General features: G+C 43.9%; 2 protein-coding genes across 2 annotated transcripts in view; one reads left to right on the top strand and one right to left on the bottom strand.

Annotated features, from left to right (window-relative positions):
• KREMEN1 (kringle containing transmembrane protein 1) overlaps positions 1 to 8264 on the top strand; it is a 31320-nt gene extending 23056 nt beyond the window's left edge. Inside the window, exon 9 of the mRNA XM_038151947.1 lies at positions 182 to 8264. Within this exon, the coding sequence (XP_038007875.1) occupies positions 182 to 344 (163 nt within the window). The 3' untranslated portion in view covers positions 345 to 8264. The remainder of the gene's footprint in view (positions 1 to 181) is intronic.
• Positions 8236 to 15449, bottom strand: part of ZNRF3 (zinc and ring finger 3) — a 66635-nt gene continuing 59421 nt past the window's right edge. Inside the window, exons 7-9 of the mRNA XM_038151944.1 lie at positions 14594 to 14696; positions 12125 to 13870; positions 8236 to 11089 (exon numbers count right to left, since the gene is read on the bottom strand). Coding sequence (XP_038007872.1) covers positions 11046 to 11089; positions 12125 to 13870; positions 14594 to 14696 — 1893 coding nt within the window. The 3' untranslated portion in view covers positions 8236 to 11045. The remainder of the gene's footprint in view (positions 11090 to 12124; positions 13871 to 14593; positions 14697 to 15449) is intronic.

Genomic DNA, 15449 nt, shown 5'->3' on the forward strand with positions numbered 1-15449 from the left:
CCTAACTTTTCATTTGATCAGGCCAACCAAGAAACACTCCCAAAACCTGCATTTTGCACAGCTGGTAGAAAGAAGTGTCCCAGATGCAGTGGAAGCTGTGAGCACTCCCAGTGCAGACACATTAATAACCACAGCTACCCAAGCCCATTAACACAAGAGTTCATTCACTCTTGTCTCCTAGGTCCCACCAGATTCCAGCTGCAGCTGAAACAGAGGATTGCAGTGATGTCACTACTGCTGGTGAGATCTGGAGCATATTTTACCAACCATCCACATCAATATCCATCTTCAAGAAGAAGCTTCGAAATCAACAAGATGATTGCAACCCACTGGTGGGAAACTGAGCTGTCTTTTATTTTGCAAGAATTGATCTCCTTAAAATCCAGGTGACTTGAGATTAATCTTCCTTTTTTTTTTCCTCCCAATCTCGTACCTGTTTTCCAAAAAGTCCATTTCCAAAGGCCTTTGAGAGACTTTGCCTATCTGCTGTTCCCTTGGAAATAGCAGTGACAACGGATTTAATTGCAGCAATAATTCTGAAATACCTGGTGCTCCTCAAGTCTGTAGTGCTGTTAATTACTGTCTTTAAACCATTGCACTTCAAATAGATGTAAAAACTCGTAACATTCAAAATGTCCTGTACCCCTGCCAGAGGTAACTGAAGGGGTATCTACAGGTTGAGGATTTCTTGTGTCCCCCTGTCTGTGCCACTGTATTAGAGCAGGCTACTTTAGTCCTTCTGTTCTCAAGGCTGAAGACAGAGGTGGGTACTGCTAACCTGCTCAGCAAACAGAGCTTATTTGCCCTGATGTAAACACATCTCAGTGGTGCTGTACAGTAGAATGGGAATCAAAGACTGGAAAAATGATCAGCCTGGTTGCTCAGTGCTGTGCTCTTTCTGCATGTTCTGTTTCTGTGTCTACAAGCAGAGATGCAAACATAAAAAATCAGATTCAGGATGCCTCTATAACAGGATTCAGCTACAAACATGCATTTGATTGACTAGAGCTCACCAGGTCAAGGCCTGCAGGAGCATTGAAGCCTTTTAAGTGACTGTCTGACCCATCATTCACTGATGTTTATGATAATTTTGTTCACGTTCACAGTGATCCTTGAAAAAACTAATTGTACTCCAGCCTGGAGCCGCCATTCATCCTGGGTGTAAGCTTAGGGCTTCTGAAAGGATTGTCCAAAGATACTGTAATCCACTGAATTTTTATCAGTGAGGCTGACTAACCAGTTTTTGCTCTGAAGCCACATCTATTGATCTCAGCAGCCCAAAATATTTGCAAAGTTGTAGGCTGCTATCACCAACTCCCCTGGGCCAGGCTGTGCAGCTGAACATGCACAAAACAGCTGCCTTGACACTCGCCTGCGAGGAGAAGAGTCTCCTTGCCTGCAGCACTAAAACTGAACTGAATTTTTAGGGTAATTGCCTTACTTGTCAAAGAACTAAAACATCAGTGGGGTTCTGATCCGTGAACTATTTTCTTTGATTGCAGCAGACAGCATTAACTATTTCTCCTCTTTGGTAGACTGGCTGTCCATCCACAATACTCAGATTTCTCATCCCACCACTACAAGTGGGAAACAAGGGATCAGCAGTGAGTCCTTCAGCCTCAGCAAGTTCAGACCAGCCAGATATTTAAGAAAAACTGTCAATGCAAATGTCAGATAAATTGACTGGAAAAGTTTACAGCGGGCAGCTCCTTAAACTCAGTTAGAGAAGGTTCACTGAGAACCATTAAACTACAGTAATTCTGGTTAAGTTTGAACATATAACAATGGTCTGCATATACCATATGTGCAGTCAGAGAACATCTATTAAGTGCATCTACAAAAGGTAATTAAGAAAAGTTAGAAAATTCTCTCAGAGTTTAAATTCATTCTAGTATCTGCCCTTATGTTTTTTAACATATAGCTCTTTTGTGAGAACTATAGATTTCACTGAAAAATCAGGGCATCCAAGAATTAAGCAGTGAAATCTTGTGCCTTACCACTGTAGATCTGGTCTTTTACCTGAACTGAATTCAGTCCAGCTTGATTTATGTACCACAGATGAGTGCTAGAGACAGCTGAACAATATCACAATGCATGCTTAAAAGAAACCAGACTTTACTAAGCCAGCAATTATGGAATTGTTTATATAAAAAATGGAACAGCATGGGAACATCTAGTACTTTCTTGCATGAGCTGCTGGAAAGAATACAGGAAAATATAATTACAGTATTAGCTAAAATGAAGACAGGACAAGTTGTAAAAAATATGCTGGTTCTCTCTTACGTGTCACCACGTTGGACCAAAAACCATTGTCTGTTTCAGACCCAACAAGAGTTCTGAAATTGCCTTTTTTAAAAGTAAGGTTTTGCATCATGCAGTGTGGAGAAAGAGTTCACCTCAGAGATTCAGAGCAAAACAAAGTAGGCTGGTTCCTAAGCATCCTTAATTCGGTGCACTAAGAGGAAACCAGGCAGAGAGAATCACAGTGTGCTGCCAGATCCTCAGGAGCTGTTAGAGCACATAGTGCTTATCACAAAGTGATGAAGCTTTGCTTGCCTTATCAAATGCAGGTTAAACATTTTGTCAGAGATATTCACAAGGCAGTTACCTAATGGTGATAACCTGAAAAAACATCAGGAACACCTGGTGACTGATCTACACCTACCACAGAAAGAAAAAGTACAGAATGTTACACTTCTCTTCACAAGTGAAGAATTTAATTTCACTATAATATTAGAGAAAATATCATTACAAACAGCAACAACGACTGACACTACTAATGCAAAATCTACAGAATTTAAGAAGTGAGATTTTTGCATTGCTCCCTTAGGTCCTCAAATATTTCTTTAATAAAATTGTATTTCATGGGACTTTCATGGGAAGCATTAATCACATTTATGTACAAAAGTCCCATAAAACCAGCACTTAGAGCAGATTAACTGGTCATGCTGACAATAAACAGGACTAGTATTAGACAGTGCATGGGTAATACACTGATAAAAGCATAGAAGAAACTATGTTCCCCCCCCCCCCCAGAATTTTTCAGATTGGCTGATTCTGGATGCTGCTAGTGCCAGCAAACAGAGCAATGGATGGAAATTCATGGACAGGGTCCCTTAAATAGCACTTATACTTTCCAGGGCTGAGACCATGAAGAGCGGGTAGATCTCCAGTGTGGATTTTTTCAAAATGTGGTAGGGTCACTCACTCTGAGTGCTGACACTTCAGGGTGTGGTGACTGATGGCCAAGAGATGTGGTATCCATTAACACAGCACGTTTTGATCTTTGCTGTAAGGGTTTGGGGGAGAAAGAAGCAAAAAGTGTGACCATGCATAAGTGTTGTAATGCCACAAAAGAAATGCCCCTACTACACAGGCAGCTGAGAGCTGGCAGCTGGAGAGCAGGGACACCTCAGGATGGTGGTGTCTACACCATTTTCTCCAAAAATTCAGAATAACTGCAGAAGAAGAATTTGTTTGGAATTTTATCTGAACAGCCTTCTGAGCTCCTGCCTAGCAGTCCCCTCAAGAGGCTGGACAGGCTGCAAAGGTGACACTGGCTACAATGTCAAAAGCAACTGTTTTGGCAACCAAATCCTGATGAGGAGCTGCCTCCTCCTTCACAGGGATCTCAGCTCCTGCTCTGGCCCACTGCTCGCTCTTGTGTTGGTGTGACCAGCTGTGCAGTGGTGCAATAAACTCATCAGGTCCAAAACTGCCATGGCTTTTTCTTCCCTGAGTTCCTTTTCACAGAGCTGAGCTCTCTGACCTTGCTCACTGGCTGGTGGCACAGGGGGGTGAGCTCAGAGCTCCCTGAGTGCACCCTAAGTGGACAGTAAGCCATGGGACAAGGCCAGATGTGTGCCCCAGGAGCTGGGGCCATGAGCACTTCTGCTGGAGCTGCCACAGCAGCCACGGCTGAGCCCGCTGCCTTCACTCTGCACCCAGCTCCAGCAGCCTACACTGTGTGTGGACCTCAGGTGGAAAGGGGCCAGCTGGACAAGTGCCTTCCCTCATTCAAAATCTCCATTTAGAACTAGTTTAGTTTGTTGACTACGTGATTTTATATGTATTTTTATCTTAATATTGTTATGTTGTGGGAAAATAGAGACTTTGTTATGTAAAAATGTGTGATGTGTTATCATAGTAATATATATATTTGTATATGTATAGGAAATGCATTATTTAATACAGCATATTATGCTTCTATCTTGCTAACATTTTATAGGAAGAAAAGATGTTAGTTTACACTCTGGGAAAAATAAATTTTCTATACACTGTAACCATAGGGAAAAAAATCAAAGATACTTCTTTGGTGTATATGATAGAAAGACATTGAGAATAGGGGAGCTCAGCCTCAGTTTTGTGACAGAATAGATGCTGATAAAACAAATGCTGTAAGAAACACTTTCTTCCTTTGAATCTCATTTCTAGCCTGTAATTGTATTAGGCTGTTGATAAGATTCTGCAAATTCATGTGCATATACTCTCTGGATGATTTTTATCATGAAACATGTAATCTGCTTTTTCAATCAAGCATTAACATAATCTTCTTTAGGACTTGTTTCTGCCAGATTTTCTACAGCCAGGACAATGCTGAGGAAGTTTATCACACAGACAATCCAGTGGGATTGCAGAATTATAAAGTCTGTGTGTTCCAACCCCCCCAGCAATAATATAAACAGGAGATTTTTATGGACAGTCCTGGAAACTGCACTGAATCTGCAGCCTGAATGACTGCAGGTCAAACACATCAGCAGACACACGGCTGCCACTGAGTGAGCACAAGCAGCTATTCCACTTTCATCTTCTGCTTAATAAGCCTTCTCAGGCAGTGGGAAGGAACAGTTTTCTAGTGCACCACTTTGCCTAAAGGAAGGGTGAACTACAAAAACAACTCCTGACAAAAACTTGTCCGACTGGTTCTTACTGCCTTGCAGCGTATTTCACAATCTTCCAATGAAATACAGCTCACTGATAGTTTCACCTGGGTATTGTTCTGGACATTTATGAACAAATCTGCTACCCTGAGAGTGAAAAATACAATTGCTTTCAGACCATATCAGTTTTTTTAACAACACATCCCCACTAGACACACATTTCACGCCACTCAGACTCTCCCAGATTTACTGAGCACCTGTGCTTTGGGATGAAATTTGGCATCATGAACTTCAGTCTAAAGGCATTTTGCTCCAAATCTGAAAGCTATCACATGAACCACATAAGGCTGTCAAGAAACCAGAATAAATCAAACTTGAGGTGACTCACTGCTGAAATATGCACTGTGTTGATAACTGTTCACCCTGCATTCAGCAAATGGTTGTAAATAATAATTATGAAAAAATAAATAGTGTATTGGTGCAGGAGGAGTTCAGTTAGGATGACTGAAGTGTATGCAAGCATGAAATACAGGAGGCAGAAACTACTGCAGCTCACCAGCAGATTACAAGAGCACTGCCTGCTTTACATGTCAGAAGAGAGTAACTAGAGCTGAGAATGATTACTTTACATATAAAGTATGATACTGCTCTGAGACACAATTTTTGAGGTAACAGCAAATTGAAAGTTTTCGGTTTACGTGTTTTCAAACTTGTAAGAACTGTATAAATTTGTTCAGGGTTTGCTTTGCCATTGCAGCACTGTGTAATGCTGTTTCCACTTTCTTGCAAGACTCATCTTTTCTCTAATTAATTCCTCCTGGCCAAAATAATGCTACATTTTAAGAAACCTTCAGCAACCTTTTATGTAAACACCAGAAAACCAGTGACAAATACCAAAACTGTCTCCAGCTTTTCCTGTGAAGACTCATTTTTCTTTTAAAAACACAGTTGTCACAGGGGACTGGCCTCCCCTTACAGGGAGGTTACTCTGCTCTCCTTTCTTGCCATCCTGGTTATGAGACTCTGGCACTTTGATTCTTTCTGGGAACTGTTCCCTTCTTTTCTCTTGCTTGTTTCCTAAGCAGCAGTTTCATTCCCCACGAGGGAAATGTGTTCTTTATTCTGAAAGAGACACTTTTCTATGAAGCATTTAAGTCACAGGAGCAGGGTGCTTTCACTGCAAGATAAAATATCTGGTTTCAGGTATGCCATTGTCTCCCTGGCCAGAGAATTAGGCCAAGCTGGCTCCACAGGGTATGAACGTGGCCATCCTTTTAAGGGCATTTTTCTCCCCACGCTACCCAAGCAACAACCGTTACCTAACAGCTGCCATAGGATTTGACAGATGCACACGATATTGCAGATAGTGTTACAGAAACACCAAGTGTTACAGTAATGTACAATCCACTATGAATAATCTGCTCCTGCTTCTCTTTTTCTACTGTACTGAGGTTCTGTGGAGGTTTGTGGTGCCCCGCAGGACTCTCATTTTGTCACAAAGTTGTTCCTTAAGCATCACACCTGAAAAGTAACAAGAACCTTCCCCCCTTGCCAAGTGTCCAAATGGTCACTTTGGACATGAAAATATTTACATCTAGTCATTTTTAAAAAGCCACAACAAAGACTAGGCAGAATATCCCACAGAGCCAAGCACCACACACAGGCTCAGCCAGCAGCCCACTGCTGTGTTCCATGCAGACAGAACATGGGCTCACTGATTATTCTGGGACACTGGCACAGCTCATGTCACAGCTGGGACAGCCACAATAGAGTGTCACCATACAATTCCAGAAGGCTTTAAGTATTTGCCCATACAGAATAACACCTTACCACATCAGAAGGCTTCAGACATCTGCCCACGCAGAGTAACATCCTGTCACTTCAGAAAGCTGCAGGCATCACCTGCCCTTCTTGTTCTTTAGCCCAGCCTTCCATCCCCTCGTGTTCATGCATGGCACCTGTGTGCCCTCTGCTCCCTCTGTGCTCTCAGTGCCCCTGGGCACTCCACGGCTCACTGCTGTCAGTGCTGCTCACCTGCTTCTCACAGCTGTGCCCACTGGGGATGGGGCTCAGCCCCACTCCCCATCACCACAAACTGTGTGCCTACAGGACACTGAGGGTGGTGGCATGTCCTGTTCCTAAAAGCCCAATCAGCTGGCAGTTTCCTGCAGAACAGGGAACAAGAAAACAGGACACAGCAGCAACAGCAACCGGGGGTGGAGGGAGGGAAGAGAAGGGAGATTCAGATGTGACCTGTCAACATAGAGTTACCAGCCACCCACACAGGGGCTTTATGTTATTTGTAAAAACAACTGTTTTGTGAACTAATTTGCATATAAAAGGCCTATCTGTAACCACTGGCAATTGCCAAGACTCTGTTCACTGATTAAAAAAAAGGGGCACACACTTTAATTGGGAAGCACCTGCTCCTGTTGCTCTTCCATTATTGTGCCTGTCTCCCCACACAGAGCAGGCTTTTCCATCCTGAGGTCAGGATGGGAACTGGTCCTCATGCTGTGAAGGGTCCCCTACAAAAGAATGCTCTTGAGCAGTCTGTTACCCCAGCTGGAGTTACCACACATGAAACAAGGAGGGTTGCAGAAGTCAGGCTCATTTCTTGGCTGAATCCTGAGGTGACTGAATTACAGTGCATTTGAACATGGATGAGGGATGGGGAAAGACCAGGGGATTACCAGGTGGAAATCTTTGGGAGAAGGAAGAAGCTGGAGAATCCTGGAAAAGGCTCTGTGAGTTATCACTGGATGGGAAGTGAGTAACACATGAAGGTGAAACTGTTTACACAGTAACACACATAAATACACATTACATACACACACAGAGCCACACAGCCCCAGGCTCCCCTCTTCTGGAGTCTGGTGAACATCTCTGATGAAATTGTGCTCTCTGCTGACAAAATGAGCACCACAATACTGAGTTTCACCTAAGCAGGACCAGTGATTGCATGATCCAGGGCAAGGACCTGGATTTTGACTATTTAAGCTACGATTTACCCAGCTGTGCCCACCTGTATCATGCTTTTACCTGAAATTACAACAGAGTTCAGTTCCCCTGCCAGGAGGAACAGGCAGGTTCCAAACATAAATGAGGATTTCTTTTAGCAGCTGTGGTTCTTCCATGTGCCTGGGGGGCTCAGGGGCTTGTGTGACACCCCCCACTGCCCCCCAGTAACTGGAGTGCCGTGTAAAGGCACATACATATCCACCTGTCTGTTGTTTAAAAAAAAAGGAAAAAAATGTTTATTAGAGTTCATCTCAGTATATCTAGGACTATACTTTGAGGAGAACAGCTATCTATGTCCTTTCCCCCAAAACAAGAAGGACAACTCCCACATGTATATGCAATAAAACTGTATTTTTTTGTGTGGTTTTGCCTTTTTTTTTCTTTTAATACAGACATTTGTACACTTTCTTACAAAACTGCAAGTAACTACACTTCTCTTAAATCATTTTTGGTCGGCAAGTACTGTAAAATCTTTGTGTGCAATTATCATGTATTTACAGGGCCTCGTGTTAGTGATTTTCAGTGATTATTACAATAATGTCACACACTCTCAACATAAGACATGGCTTAAGATAAATATATTAGTAAATAAATATTCTGAGAACATATTTCCATACATGAAATGTGCTGCTATACATATACAGAATATATACAAGATGCTTTCTAGCTTTTAAAACATTTTTAAAAATGGTAATGAAGGAGAAAGAGCCCTTTGACCATATTACAAATCTTTACAGCAAATTTTATACAAAACAATTTTAAGTGCTATAAGACAATTTTAATTAAAAACATTTTAAATAGTGCCTCATGAGCCAAACACAACGACAACTGTTCATGTAAGTAGTAGAAAGGCATTTTGTTATAAAAACCATCTATTGTGGCCAGCTAGCCTGTGAGTCTGCACTGGACAGGGTTTTCTGCTCACTGGCAGACCCAGCACAGAAGGCAGGTGTAGGGTGTCTGTGTATGGCCTGCAGAGACTTGTACCAGCAGAGATTTCCACAAGGTGTGGGACCAGAACATCTGGGATCACCAGGAGCCAGAATATTCAAATCTTTCTAAGAAACACTTTTACCACAATATGCTGTTTTAGTTACAGAGTACAACGTATCTCAGGTGGCCTTTACAGTGCCTCACAAAACACCAAGCAGAATAACCAAGCTAGTATACCATAGCTTCTAAAATGCATTTCTGTTTTAGTGGAGGAAGGAGAGGGTAAGACTTAAAAATTAAAAAAAAAAAAAATTCCAAAAATCACAAACCTTTAGAGTTGGTTCTCCCAACACATACCACTTACTTCAGGCATTCAGAGAATGAATAAGTTTTTAATAAGCTCTATACACAGAAAATGTGTTTATTGAAATTTTTCTTTTAATCTTATACCCAGATATTGCCTTGTATTAATTCTCTGAACAGCTGAATTTGGGTGCTTGTTGATTGAAAAGATGTACTGTGAATTCCTGTAGATGGAACTTTTTTGCCAACTTACTGGGTATGAAAGCAAAAGGAAATAGATGAATGTATTTTTTATTTTTTAGATACCTGTTTTCTTCTTTTAAAATAGTTCATTTGGGACTACAGAGAATACAAGTTAGCTTTGCTGGGTCTCACAACCAGCCCAGTGCAGTCAAGGACATTGCTTTGGCAGAATCTGAAGTGTACATCTCTATTTCACGTCTTTGAAGTATCTCCAAAGTCTACGGAACTTAGGACGAATCTTTTCAGAAGACTGGCACTGTGGGCATTAAATACTTAGTTTCCCTTTAGAAGAATTCCTGCTGTGAATACACCACAGGATGACACTGTGTCCTCAGGCACATGCAGCATGACAGGCAATTTAACCCATGCTATGGTAGCCTCTTACTCAGAAGCTGCTGTTTCCACAGGAAACAATTGCTATCAGAAGTGACGACATAAATTATCTCATGATAACAAACATCCCCACTAGGACAAGAACAAGAACAAAAGTATGTGCCCAGGCTAATGGGGTACAGAGAGCACTCTGTACACAAGACAAAAATGAAGCACGACCGGCTGGGCCCAAGAAACCTTTAAAACAGATCAATCTATGGAAGCTACATCAACCACAGCAAAGAAGAAAACAATGATCAAACCAAGTCCCTCACTTTCCCACACACACAAAAGGTGACAAGCACTGCTTCCCTTAGGCATGCTTGCAGCCTGTAAGGAAACAAGAAACCCTGTTTCCAAAATGAGCCAGCAAAGCTGCGAGCACACTGCAAGCTCTGCTTTCCTGCACGTGCCAGCATTCCTCACAGCCGTAACAGGGGCTACAGGTGCCTGAAAAACTTCCTATGGAAGGAAAAGTTCATTACCTACAAAGGTAATACCCTTTCTAAGCACTTTGTTTGAGCATCTGCTTGAGGGAGAGGTCCCCAGCATTCTTCACTGGTCAGAAGATACAATGAGGTCCACGGTTTAAATACAGGAGGTGAGGATGAGAACATTCTGAGCTCTCAGTTTCCTTACCCCCACTCTGTTGAAACTAATCCTAATGGCAGGACACCTTCCTAGCAAACCATCAGAGCAGCATGAAAGGGGGGAGAAGGGAAGAGGAGAAAGGAGACAGTCCAATGCTTCACCTCCCTCAAAATCACTCACATAACTTGCTGGCTGCTAGGATTTGCTACTGGGATTGGTCAGTATCTGAGCATCCATTCAGCAGCTGTATCCCTCTGGATTACTATATTTCAAGGTGCTATCTGGTTTCTAAGGCAGGTGTAGCCCTGAGCTTATCAAAGGCTGGACTCCTTCAAGTAGGAGATAACAGCATCTACACATAGCCTGGCTTATTTAACACACTGTGTTACCTCTCAGCAAGAGGTCACTTCTAAAAAGAAAATATAAATAACACTTTGTTATTAATATAGAAATGGCACTAGAGCTCAGAAATGCTCCACACCATGTCCCACATGGGCTTTGCACACAAATCAAGGCCTGAAGGCTTCAGGCAGGAGGGACAAAGGAGACAATCAAACTGATGTGAACACAGAGGAAGTAGGGGAGGGACTTCTCCACATTACCACTTTTGTGTGTTTGTCAAAGCTTAAAAAAAAGTAAGTCCATGAGAATTTGAAGTCTCTGATAAGCTCCGCTTCTCCATCTGGGATCATCTGGACAGGTCTAGTCACTGATTTGGCTTCTCTCCAAGGGATGAGATCCAGCACCTGAAGGATAAAGAAAACTAAGGAACATTGCATCTAGAATGTTGCATACAGTTTGGGGCCCCCAGAACAAGACACTCACTGACAGGAGTTTCACAGAGAGCCAAGATGCTCAGAGGGCTGGAGCACTTGGTGTGAAGAGGCTGAGGGATCTGGGCCATTCAGCCTGCAGTAGAGGCATCCCCAGCAGCTCTGCAATACCCATGGAGGCTGTCCCAGAGGTGAAACCACAGGCTCCACAGACATGCATTCTGAACAAGAGGTGAGGAAGTTAAGCTGAACTGTGAGATGTTCAGACTGGATACCAGGAAAATCTTTTGACCATAAGGGCAGTTGAGCACAGCCACAGGAGTCCAGAAAAGGACTGCACTCTGTGTCCCTGTCTGAAGGTTTATCCAGCCTGACTGGATAAATTTGGTCTGACAAACTTGGTCTGGTCTCAGAGCTGGCTCTGCTTTGAGCAGGGGGTTGGACTAGATAATGGCCTGAGGTCCATTCCAAACTAGGCTACCTTGTAATTGTATGAAGACCCTTTAAAATAACCCTGGCAAGGCAGGTAAGAAATATCCCCCCCTTTCTGTGAGTGGCTGTTTTTTCCTTTTGTCTGTGTCCACAGCAAAGACTCCCACATATTCTCCTGTGGCAATTCCAAGATTTTCACCTTTAAAAAAAACAAACCCTCAGCCTGTCTGTTGTCTGTCACAGTGGCATTGCCTGCTTAGGCAACTCACCACAGCTGCCATGAGTAGCACAGTGTCCCTTGCTGTGGGAATTCTAATGGGGGCCCCTCCCCACAAAGGATGAGCATGAAAGCTTTTATAGGGTTAATTAGTAAGTTATCATCTTCTCCTCCTCTGGCTTTACCAAATGGGCACAGGTAACCAGGGAATAATACTTTGAGGCAAATGGTTAGTCAGTAACCTGCTCTTATGTGAAGGATGGAGTAACCTTTATGGCTGCAGGTAGCCAGGTAGCTGGCAGCATTTCATACACAAACACAGAAAGGTAGCAAGTAATCAAAAAAAGCACATATGTTACCTGTGGCCTTTGTGGTCATCATAAGCTTCTGGGAGTTCAGAGTGGGACTGGGAAAGGGCATTCCAGTTTCCTCCTCCTGAGAGTAGTTCTGCTGCAGGAATGATGTTGCCTCATAGCACACCTCCCTCTCGACCTGTACCTCTCCAATACCTTGACAGTGCAGGTAAGTGTCTAGCTCAGGTGTTCCATCCCAGGAGCTACAGCCTCCTATGTGGGTCCCTTGGTGCTCTGGTGGTAGAATCAGCTCACAGTCTCTGTCTTCAGGAATGATGGGAATGCGTTGACCCAGATCACATACACCCTTACAGCAGTTTGGCAAGGTGTCATCAGGAAGAGTGTACTGCACATTCACTGCATAGTCTTCTGTATAGCAGCCACCACCTCCACTGCCACTGTTGCTACTACAGGCTACCTGCTTCTCTTCATAGAAGCAGCAGGGCAACCCCTCATATTTTACCCCATCTGTCCTATGTAAGTGGTCTGAGTTAATACTGTACAAGCCTGGGGTGTTCCCTGACTGTGGTTCAATTCCTTGGCCACATGTCCCCCACAGTGGAGAGCTAAGGAAGAGTGCACTACAGTCAGCTGTCCCATTGCTAGGCTCCAGGGCAGAGTGCTGGAATTCAAAGCAGCATGCGCATGCCTGCTCCGAAATCGACCCCGCTAGCTCTGGATTCTTCCAGTTCCTTTTAACATCCAAGGCAGCACCAGGAGTGGCCTCAGGTCCTCCCTCTGAGGTAGTGCCATTTGGATCCCTGTGCTCTAGTGAGGAATTACTGCTATAGTTCATATCCATGCTGCAATTGGACAGTTGGTCCCCTGAGGAAGAAGCTGGCACAGGCCGGCAGTCAGCACCCACCATACCATGACTGTGAGCGGGGAGCTCGTCCTGGTGGGGGCCCTCCAAGAGCACAATTGCACCCCTGTTTGCACCCCCAACCTCACCCACCCGGCAAGGGCTCCTACTGCGGTAAACGTAGGGGTCATAGTCACTGCTCAGAGAGCTGCGGAACGTGGAGCAGCTCCCGTAAACCCCCTGGTTACTGACCTCAGTGCAGTCAACCATGGAATCGCTGGAGGAGCAGTGGCACTGACCAGAACTGCTGCTGCTGCTGTCACTCCCAGGGCAGTCAGCCAAATACCCACTGCACACCGAGCGATGACCGTGATAGCAGCTAAAGCTGGAGGTACTGCCACTCTCCAAGCGGGACGAGGGCATTACATGTACCACGGGAGGGAAAAGCACGCTGCTGCCAGGCTGAAAGGCACGGGAAGGACCCTTTGAGGCAATGCCAGCTGGAAGCTGTCCATCTTGCTCAGGGTAACTAAGGCCTTGGAAGTAGTAGTGCTGATACATGGTCTCGTATCGGGAAAAGCACGCCGCTTTGGAAAAGTTGCGCCCGCCGAACTTGGGTCTTCGGAAGTTGTGAGCCGGAGAGTAAGCCCTGTGCTCCAGGCTGCAGTGATGTGTGTTTAAAGCGTGGTCCAAATGAATAGGCTGATAACTGCGAATATAGGCTGGGGAAGGGGCTTGGTAGAGGCTCTGTTCACCGTGTCTCTCCACTGTCAGCAGGGTGATGGGGTTCCCGTGAGGGTCCATGCTGGTCCGAGTGGGATACGCTGTAATCTGGCTTGCTCTGTGCACTCGGCCCGGGTAATGGACAGGCAGGATCACCCTCTGCTGCCGGCTGCGCGCTGGGTTGATGGATTCCAGACAGATTGGAGCTGCATTCCCCTTCTTCTGTTCTGAATGAGAGAAATAAGAATGGAGAAGTAGAACTAGAAGGGAATAAAAGGGAATGTACTTTATACAGGAAAGGATATTTTGTTCTCCACGTCATAACATTATGCACCAATTTTTAACACGGAAGGAAATAAAAGCAAAACAAAACTCAAAAGCATGTCTGGAAAACACTTTGAAACACACAAATGTATTTGCTTAAAAAGCAAAAGAAGTGAATTTATTTCAGATACTGTTCTCATATACACAAAATCTTTTGCTTACATCTCACAGAGGCTGAGAGAGGCTGGAAGTCATTGCTCAAATTTTCACTTTACGCATTTTTACATAAATGTGCAGCAGCAGAAAACTTTCTTAAGACAGAGGAAATGAAAGCAGGAAGAGGGCAAGTAAGGGAAACCACGTTCAAAGTTACACCACCATGGAAAAATAAAAGCCCATACATTGTTTTCTTTGTGATTCCCAAGGGAAAACATATCCCTTTTCTCCGCGTGTCCTTGCACTCAGGGCTGCACAACACTGCCCTCAGCTGGGCATCATCCCCACCCAAGGTAATGCCAGGGGCACTCAGACGTTCTGAGAGGTAGGAGCTAACTGCATTTCCAGGGCTATGTTACAATAAGGACTGAGAGCTCCACGGAGATTCACACACAGGCACACTTTTAATTTCATCTTTTAAGCTGTCTGAAATGAACAAGACACCAGAGCATCCACACTGCAGCACTTACCTATGATGTTATGGCGGCAGTGAGGGCAGGTGTGATGCTGCAGCAGCCAAGGATCCACACATTTCTTGTGGAATCGGTGAGTGCAAGGAATGACACGCAGCTCCTACAGGAACAGATGAAGCACCGTGAAAATGTACTTCCTCCTAACAGGTGATTTTTCACAGCTTGTTCCTAGTTTTTTCAACCTGGCTATTAAATGGAGCAATTCCTAGTCTTGAAGTGCTAAGAAGGAAAAAAATGGCATCAAGACAGCCAAGAGCACAACAGCTGGTGCTCAGCTGTCTCTAAAAGAATAGTCTGCAGGCACCTTGGAACTCCATTACATAGGACATTTCTTTAGGACACCTTTTGTAGTATGTCCCTATGACCCAACACCTTTAAGAAGGCTATCATAAAAGTTTTCCTTAATATATTCAGTGAACTTAAAAAAATCAAGAGTAATGATGTACCTTTCCTACAATTATTTGCGATGGAAAACAATCAGGTAAAAGCAAAAACAACAGAGTGTATACAAAAATTTTTCCCTTGCCCAGAACTCTTATCCTTCAGCTATGATCTATTTACAGGATTTCCTGAGCTTGATGGATAGCTCAGAAACCTGCAACAAATTTTTCTTCTAAGTACTGCTCATGTCTCCCCATGAGCTTAGGTTTTCAATTTCTAACATGCTTTGGCAAGGAGTTCCATGGGGTTACTACCTCCTGGTGGAGAAACACCACACAACTTTGTATTCCCCTGTCCCCAGGCAATCTGGGTCTAAAGAGTCCTTGCTCACTCAATCATTCAGGTTTTTTACAGAAACCATTCAAAATGTTTGATCATTTTGTGACTGCCCTTTCCTGAAGCACCCTCCTTT

The sequence above is a fragment of the Motacilla alba genome, chromosome 15, assembly GCF_015832195.1.
Source record: "Motacilla alba alba isolate MOTALB_02 chromosome 15, Motacilla_alba_V1.0_pri, whole genome shotgun sequence".
Lineage (NCBI taxonomy): Eukaryota > Metazoa > Chordata > Aves > Passeriformes > Motacillidae > Motacilla > Motacilla alba.